The 8,675-nt window shown below is 56.8% G+C and overlaps 2 protein-coding genes across 2 annotated transcripts in view; one reads left to right on the plus strand and one right to left on the minus strand.

Moving 5' to 3' along the window:
* LOC103915965 (chromosome unknown open reading frame, human C21orf2) overlaps window positions 1-2,639 on the plus strand; it is a 24,704-nt gene extending 22,065 nt beyond the window's left edge. Inside the window, exons 6-7 of the mRNA XM_009322906.1 lie at window positions 379-472; window positions 1,540-2,639. Coding sequence (XP_009321181.1) covers window positions 379-472; window positions 1,540-1,665 — 220 coding nt within the window. The 3' untranslated portion in view covers window positions 1,666-2,639. The remainder of the gene's footprint in view (window positions 1-378; window positions 473-1,539) is intronic.
* Window positions 2,640-5,541: 2,902 nt separating this feature from the next.
* The window catches only part of PFKL (phosphofructokinase, liver), a 6,013-nt gene continuing 2,879 nt past the window's right edge, over window positions 5,542-8,675 (minus strand). Inside the window, 10 exon segments of the mRNA XM_009322883.1 lie at window positions 5,542-6,263; window positions 6,365-6,470; window positions 6,602-6,701; window positions 6,782-6,893; window positions 7,256-7,317; window positions 7,531-7,695; window positions 7,841-7,993; window positions 8,139-8,226; window positions 8,343-8,413; window positions 8,527-8,673. Coding sequence (XP_009321158.1) covers window positions 6,116-6,263; window positions 6,365-6,470; window positions 6,602-6,701; window positions 6,782-6,893; window positions 7,256-7,317; window positions 7,531-7,695; window positions 7,841-7,993; window positions 8,139-8,226; window positions 8,343-8,413; window positions 8,527-8,673 — 1,152 coding nt within the window. The 3' untranslated portion in view covers window positions 5,542-6,115.

The raw sequence follows: 8,675 nt of genomic DNA on the forward strand, positions 1-8,675 counted from the left end.
CTGCTTATCTCTGCTTCTGCGACACGCTTTGGCGCATGTCAGTGCTGTGGCACTGTGTGGTGTTCAAGTGCAGTGTTACACAGCCTGCAGTCCCAGCTAGCATCAGGCATGGGAATCTGTTGTTCCAGGTGGGGCTGCGAGCAGACACCTTGTAGCAGCGTGCTCGTTTACATTTTATAGCTGTGAGGCTCTTACTACCAGGTGGGAGTTTTGCTTGAGGTGTTGTGGTCTGTAGGCAGTGGTGGTGTGTGAATAGATGTGCCTTGAGTCCTTCAGCTAGATAGTTCTTGCATGGTTACCCATGATTAGAAAGGATTGGCCTGGTGGAGTACGGTTCTGCCAGCTGGTCATAATAACATTTGCTCTTCCTCCCCTTAGCAAAATTCGAGAGGAGCTTGGTATGAAGCCTGTTCCCAGGGATAAATTTTCCTCCTTTTCACCTCGAGAGACAGACTGCAACCGAAAGAAGAGAGTGAGTATCTTTAAAGACCGAATTGCTTTTCATCTTTAAGACATCATGCGATGTAAAGAAAGCCTGATGGGATTTGTCCTCTTGATCTGTCTGCACGTGAGCACGTGTGTCCCTTCACTGGGGTTGTGCTAAGAACATGGTATTTGGGCAGCGGCTGAAATGCAGCTGGCAGGCTGTTGGCTTGGTAGACAGGACTGCTGAATTGAAAGCTTAGGTGGTTCCTAAGACCCCTCCATGGTGTAGCCTTGGATGAACCTCATGGATTTTGGCTGTTCAGCTGGGAGTTGCTGTCTGCTGGGCTCAGTCCCATCAGACAGGGTGAGATCTAGACCACATTCTGCCTCATTCTGATATTAGTTGCCTGCCATCTTTCTTCGTTCATGTTTTAAACGTACTTGAGTATATTGCTTTGCAGCACCATGAGTAGTACTGCAGGCTCTGGCCTTTGGGAAAACAAAATATTAAACAAGGGGAGGTTCAGTTTGTACACTAGGAAAAAGATTTTGCCTAGAAGGACAGTTATTTAGAGAGGCTGTGGAATCTCTCCCTGGAGTTTTTCAAGACGTGGTTTGACAGAGCCATGGTCTGGTGTTGGCAGTAGTCCTGCGTTAGTGAGAGCTTGGGCTGGGGACCTTCAAGGGTTCCTTACAGTTTGTGCTTTTGCAATTCTACCAGCTCTTCTTATTCCTCAGATGAGAGGGTTCCTGTCTTTGCCCCTCGCATGCGGTCACGCTGGAGAGAGGGGGCGGCTGCTCTTGAATGTGCCTTTCCTTACAGAAGCCAGTTGGGAGGGTGGCCAGGAGCCAGAGCCATGTGGGCAGTCTGTGCTGGACTGGGCGGACGGGTTTGTCCTGCATTCCAGTTAGCCTTGTCACATGCAGTCTCTGCCCGTGTTTGCCCCGAGGGCTTGGTTGATCTGTCCCTGTAGCTGCAGGTGGCTGTTGCAAACCCCTGCCCGTGGTGGTGATGTAGTTCCTAGAAAGAGCAGCTCTTTGAAAATCAAGTGTCCTTTCCCAGGCTGGCGTTAACATGCTTGTAATAAAGCACTGTCTGTCTTGTCCCAACAGAACAATGTCCTGAATGCCATCCTGCTTCTCATGAAGGAACTGGACGCGGAGGGTCTGGAGGTTGTCCAGCAGACAGTGGGGAGGAGGCTCCAGGCCTTTCGGAAGAAGGAGCTGCAGGAGGAGTGATGGTGCCCATTTACAAACCTCCCTGGAGCACCAGCCAGCCCCAGACCCGCAGCGCCATTCTTCCCACACATACCTGGCTACAGCCAAAGCCTCGGTGTTTCCCGCTGCGCTTCCCCTGCGAAGGGGCTGGGACGGGGTGCTGCTGGCTGCCCCTATAGCTCCTGACATCGCCCCTGGCTGTGCACATCACGTTGGGGCTGGCAGCACCTGATGTGGCTCTCCAGAGCTTTCCTGCTTGCGTAGCAGGCTCCGTTAACATTTGTGTCTCGTGTCGCTGGGGCTGTTTGATGGGAGCTGCAGGGGAATCAGCAAAGCAAAAGTGAGCAGGGCTGCAGTGAGAGGTGCTGCTGTGCTGTGTGATCGAAGGGGGATGGCAAAGCCTGCTGGCGGCTAGAAAGGTCACTGCGTGTCGGTGGCTCCCTGTCAGACTAACCCTCGGCCAGCCTCTGCTTGTGTGTAGCAGACTCTGAAGGCAGCTTCTACCACAAAGATTTGTTTTTGTAAAGTCTGTTGGGGAGACACTGCCTGAAATGATCACCAAGAACTGTCTGGTGCAGATTGTGAAGGTCAATGTCAAATTCTTAATTTATCTTCAACTCCTGACTTCTCTTCTGGTCCTCGTTAGCGCATGTAGCATCTGACTTGGCAGTCAGGTGGCCCAAAGAAAAGCTCGGTGCAGCCTAGGTGAAACAGAAATTACTCTCTCCCAGATCCTGAATGCTCAGCTGTACTCTCACCCCTACATGCCCCTGCAGGCATTAGAGCAGCTTAAGGAAACTTAACGTCAGAGTAAAAAGCTCCTGTGCGTTTTGCAGTTAGGAGAAAACAAGCCACGTGTTACTGTCCAGTTTGCACAGGCATCAGGGGTGGTGTTTCTCTTTAACTGAAAAAGCTGCATTTACTAAGATGTTATAGAGCTGTTAAATGCAAACTAAAACATTGTGACATACCAAATAAAACCAGTTATCCCTCTAGGACATGTAAGTTGTGGCTGGGGTTCAGCAAACATAGTGAGAATAACTGACTCGGGGCATTGCTCCATTACGTCTGGTTCACGGCTTGCATTGTCAGCCCTGCCGAGCAGGAGGAGGGCTGTGGGCCCCCACGCCCTCCCGCTTCACTGGACCCGTGAAATGGCTCACCCGCCTCCAGCGCTTGTTGATACTGCATGGAGCTTGCTGCAGGGCTGCTTTTCAAAAGCAGTGTGCTATTTGGGAACTTCCTTGCAGCCACAAGTCCACACCGAGCGCAGGAAGCAAAAGACATTGTGAGCAAAGCTCACTTGCTCATGCAGAGCTGCAAAGCTCGCCTGGGCAGGACGATGGCCCCTGAGACATAGGACGCAAACCCTCGGTGCCACTCAGCTGCAGACCCTGGCGCTGTGTAGGGCAGCGTGGCCTTTCTGTGTCCCCACTCTCCCTGTTCGTACGGGTGTCCAAGCCCCCGCATGCTGGCTAATGCTGCCAGGAACGAACGCTCCTTGGGGATGGTGACAGCCCTGTGTCTGCAAGCCTGTTTACTTGACCTTGGTGGGAGGGGGCACAGTTTGACCCTCATCACTTGGGTGAAGAGTGCTGATGCCTTTAACTCCTCAAATGACCTAGTTCTTGCCTTCTGCATTAAACCCAGCTGCATTTAAATGGCCAGTGTGATTTATAATATACCAGACTTCCCCTGACAGCCACTGAGAGACTTGCCCGTCATCTTGTTTGCATCTTGCCCTTGTGCTGAGGGCAAGTCCGTTCCCAGGCTGTCTTGACAGCCTGCTCGGTGGTAGAAGTTGCGCCTGTCCACATCGGGGAACAGGGGAGCTGCCATTTGGGTGTGCTGGACTCCCCAGCTTTACTGGGAGGAGAGTAGTCAAAGCAAGCGTCATCATTTGTCATCAGGGCTGGTTTGTGGTGAAGGTGGTTAATGGAGCAATCGCCACGGCCTGAGGCTGCTCTGGCACAGTTCCTCCTCTCTCTGCTGGAGAAGTTGGGCTCTTAATCCCCAACAGCACAATTGTCCCCGAGCAGAGCTTGCCACTTATGTGTCGCACTCGTCATACTTGGCTGATGTGGGTGCTCCAGCTGCCAGGCAAGTTGCCCTTGATACTCCGGACCACTTCATGCAGGGTGATCCTGCAGCATCCCGCGTGCTCTTGGCACAGCCTGGGGGGAGGCTGGCCCCTTCGGCTCATGCCTTTTCACTCCAGGGACCTGGCAGCCTGCCTTTCACTGCAGGATGCTCATGGCTTTGTGCACTGCCCTCTCTTTGGGGACAGGGGGGAACTGGGGCTGGGCCGGATGTGCCGGTAAGCTTGGGTGCACAGTCACCACACCCCTCCTGCTCATCCTGGCAGGTGGTTGCTCCCCATGGGATGTGGGGCCGTACCTGTTGGTCTCCCCCCCAGGAATTTGGCACTCCAGCCTTTTTTTTTGGGTAGAAACAAAGTGTTAGGGCTGCAGCGACCCCTGTCCCCAAGTGCATCCAAATGTGCAGCTGGTCTGAGTGTGGAGACACCCCCTTCCCCATTCACAACCTAAACCTGGCTGCTGGAGGGCTGTGGTGCTGTGCCCTGCCTGTTGCTGCGAGTGCCAGGCTGGAGAAGACGCGCGCTGGAGAAGAGCTGAATGCTCAGGACCTGCCAGCTGCGCCCGGGCACGAGGCTCCACCCGGGCTACAGTACAACCGTGGGGCTTTTTGGTATGACCTGCTTTTGCCCTGACCTGCCTCAGCGGGGGATATCGAGCGGTGAGGGCAGACGTTTCCCAGTCATGGAAAATGCCAGCGGCTGTCTGCCCGCAAGCATGGATCCAGCACGACTTGCTTTCAAAGCATCCTTGGGGACTCTCGGAGGCCGACGGCGAGTCAGGCACACAGGATCACTGCGGCGCAGGGGTCCATGGCTGATGGGGGGTCTTGCTTGGGAGCCAGATGGGGCTCCTCGAAAGTGGCACACGGGATGGTGGAAGAGCCCACTGGCTCTGGGAGGAGCAGCCAGGTCTCTGCCTGGGGTCCCCAGAGCAGATACTCGCCCAGGAAGAGCAGCCTCCACCAGTGAGGAAAACAGTGTTTCTCCATGTGTCCAGCTCTGGCAGGGAAGATATAATAATTATCTTCATCCAGAGCCTAAAACAAGTAATGTGGCCAGCTAGGGGAAAAAGCACTGAAATCAGGGAGGACTTGTCACTTGGGGACAACTTCATGGGGAGGAAAAAATAACCACACATTCGACCCAAAAGACTGTGATGCATCCTGGTGCTGGCGATGGCCCAGAGGCTGGAGCTGTCAGCAGAAAGCCCCAGGAGGAAAGCGGCCTGGGAAAGGGGCTACACGCAGCCATCTGGCATGGGCTGAGCACGGCAGAGCTCAGCCAAGCCTGAGCACTGCATGCGGGAGCCAGCGTGCTTGGCAGCTGCCCTGAGAAACTGCATTAACAAACAAACACATCGCCTTGATAAATCACTTCTGCACTTTCTTTGAAGGTGGGAACCAAAACAAGGGAGAAGCAATTTTTCTCCGGGATTGCGAAGTCTGCCCGCAGAGGGATGCTGACCTTGCACCCGCTGCGGCCCGGGCAGTGAGAGGCCGCCTGTGGTCTCACTCTCCCAGGCTTTGAGGATGCACAAAGCAGGGAAACCTCCTGACGCGGCATTAATCCAGCTCCATCAAACCATCTGTCTTTGTTTGCAGGGACTGTCCCCCCATCCTCACCCCAGGTCGGCCCCCACTTCCCTCCCCGCGGGGACTCGGCACGCAATGACCACTCTCCGGTGAGGCAGGTTTGGCTTCAGTGGGTTTTATCTCTAGAGGAGAGCAGCACCGCAAACGGTACAAGATTTCAGGCGTCACAGAGCAGCGGTGAGATGACGGGAACAGCACCCAGGGCCACGTGGTGACAGTTGCAGCCAAGCGTCATGCAAGGTGGCCAGGGAAGAGGGGCTTGCCAGTACTGGTGCTCTGCACTGAGCCCTCAAGACACCCCACTGGGCAAATGCCATGGGAGGATGGAGCTTTACCGGGGCTCACAGGGCAGCCAAAAGCCCCTGGGACCAGCCCCTACCCACTCTGGGATGGCACCACATCCTCCTCAGCTCCCCTCCCGCACGCAAGGCAGGCAACTAAAAGCAGCAGTTGGCTCAGGTGGTCAAGCCGCTAAATAAGGAATCAAGATACTCCATCATTAAATAATAGGAATAAACTATTAAGGGAAGATTAAGGGTCTGGGCTGTGCAGGTGGGCTCTAGCAACACCTCTTTTCTGCATCTGCACAGGGACCATACCCTGGACCAGCGACTTGGGACAGGATTGTGCTGTTTTGAGAGCCGGGACCAGGCTCTGCCTGCTTTAAGGAGTTGGTGGCAAAGCTACAAGGCTACTGAGAACAGGGGGGACCCGGTGCTCCCTGAGCAGCACGTAGGGATGGAGAGGACGCAGAGGGGGGCTACGTCTTGGGCTGGCGGGACTAGAAGCCCTTCTCGATGCTGAGCGTGCGGCGGGTGACGTGCTCCATCTTCCCCGAGATATACTCAGTCAGGCTGATCTGGTAGTTGGCGAGCATCTTCAGCATCAGCCGCAGGTTCAGCCACCACTGCTCCTGCGGCAGCCTGTGCCTGCGCACGGGGGGACACGGCTCTTGAGTGGCCCTGGGGACAACCTGGGAAGGTCCCCCCAGGACCTGGTGAACCAGCGGGGCATGGGGACAGGGACTTACTCAAAATCAGTGACTTTCTTGAGCTCCGTCACAGGGCTGAAGGCCACCACCTTCTTCCTGAGCCCGATCACGCAAGCAGAGTCACCCGAGTTGGCAAACACGCGCCCTAGGATGGGGACACAGCCAACCATGGCCATCTCGCTGGGGGCCGAGTGGCAGAGCCCAGAGCAGCAGGGGTTGCCCAGTGCCACCAGCCTCCCCCCACCCCACCATGGGAACCCCAAGCCCTTGGCTCACCCTGGTGGTAGACCTCCTGCAGCTTCTCCGACATCCACAGCACCGCCTTCACTCCCAGCTTGGTCCCGTAATTGCGATCAAAGGGGGTTGGGGCTCCCCCCTGGGGACAAAGAAATGGTGATGTCAAGCCCGCCCAGCTCTTGAGGACAGTAGTGGCCCATGTGGCTCTGTCCCCCATACCTGCTGGAGGTGGCCCAGGACATTAATCCTGCAGTCAAAGATGCCTTTGCCCTCGGAGGAGTAGAGGTTGTAGAGGAATTCAGTGGTGTAGTGCTCGTGGCACTTCTCATTGCTGGGGAAGCAGAGGGAAGGGATTGGGGGGCTGCTCCTTAATCTGGCATCCCCAGGGGGTCCCTCCATGCTGCTCTAAACACCTTTTTTTTTCTCTTTTGTTCTCCCTGAGGCCCAGAGCCCCAGCCCATCTCCCCAGCAGCACCCTGGGGCTGGGGTGGGGATGGCAGTGGAGGCATCCAGTGCAGGACTGTCCCCCCTGGCTGAGTGTGGCATCCTCAGGCAGGATACTGTGTGCCCACCACGCTGAACCTCACTGCACCCAAGGAACCTCTCCAGCCATGGGAAGGGCTCAGCTCCAGCCTTGCTCCCCGCCACGGGGCTGGGTTTTTCAGTGAGTGTCCACAGGGGTCCCCAACTCACCGCAGCACCAGCCCTCTCTGGATATCTGTCTTCATTTTGTCAGTCAAGTGCTCCACGTTGGCCTGCAAGATGAATGCCAGGATGCTGGCAGCCATCCTGGGTCGCTCCAGTCCTCTCGTTGGGACCCAAGTGCCACTAACATCAACCCAGCAGCTTCATTGGGCTTGGCCATGCTCCTCCAAATCCTGCCCTGCCCCAGAGCCCTCTCTTCCCTGGTTTTCCTTCTTATTTTACCCAAACAATGCTTCCAGAAAGCAGCCCCCTGCCCCGCTCACCTTCAGGTCATGGATAGTGAAGGGATCTTCATAGACGTAGGCGGCGTCAGCGCCCACCGCGATGCCGGTGACAGTCGACAGGTACCCGCAGTAGCCCCCCATCGTCTCCACGATGAAGACGCGGCGCTTGGTGCCTGAGGCTGACTGCTTGATGCGGTCACAACTCTGCACCAGGAGAAGGGGGGGAATCACACCCAGAAAACCCATCTTTGCTGCCCAGGACGGGATGCTGGTTCATTCCCGCATGTCATCCCAAAACACGATGGGACCTGGCGGAGCGGGACAGCCTGCCCCCTGCCCTGTCCCTCACCTCCATGGCCGCGTTGACAGCCGTGTCCGAGCCCAGGCTGAAGTCAGTCCCGGGCACGTTGTTGCTGATGGTGGCGGGGATGACACACATGATGATGCAGAGCTCCTCATACTGCCCGCGGGCCTCCACCAGCTGCAGCACCCCCTCGTATGCCTGCAAGCAGCCGAGGGCTGGGGAGATGCTGGCCCCGGGGCTGGATCTGCATCCCAAAAGGGATGGCCCAGGGTGCCTGCACCGCCTGGGATGCTGACAGCCCACCCCAACCCCACCGAAACAGGGCTGAGGATTTCCCCCGCACCTCAAACCCCCCGATGACCAGCAGCCCCTGGATGTTGAATTTCCGCACGTTCTCCACGATCTTTTCCATGCAGGTCTTGGGCAGCGTCCTGTGGTGGGGAAGGGGAGGAGAGACTGTGGGGTGAGGACAGGGGTTCCCCGCAATCCCCGGGGACAGTGGTGTCCCCTCTGCTACATACCCTGGCCCCCCTGGGGCTGTGCTTACCGCTTGGTGCCCAGCATGGACCCGCCGCGTCCCAGCCAGCCTGCCACATCATGCCAGCCCACTTCGCGGATCTGAAAGCAGCAGCGCTCAGTTTTGGGGTGGGGGGAGCACCCCACCACCCCCTCCAAGCCCAAACCCATCCCCCTGGGAAATGCATGGCACCCAGGCTCATCGTCCCCCTTACCTGCCCCTTGGACAAGCCCTCGAAGCCGTCGCTCACCACATAGACAGTGTGTCCCTGGCAGATGCTGATCCGCACGGCCGACCTGACGGCGGCGTTCATGCCGGCGGCAGGGGCACCCACATTCAGGATGGGCAAGCTGGAGGGGGGCT

This window comes from Pygoscelis adeliae, unplaced genomic scaffold, assembly GCF_000699105.1.
Source record: "Pygoscelis adeliae isolate BGI_AS28 unplaced genomic scaffold, ASM69910v1 Scaffold554, whole genome shotgun sequence".
NCBI classification, from domain to species: Eukaryota; Metazoa; Chordata; class Aves; order Sphenisciformes; family Spheniscidae; genus Pygoscelis; species Pygoscelis adeliae.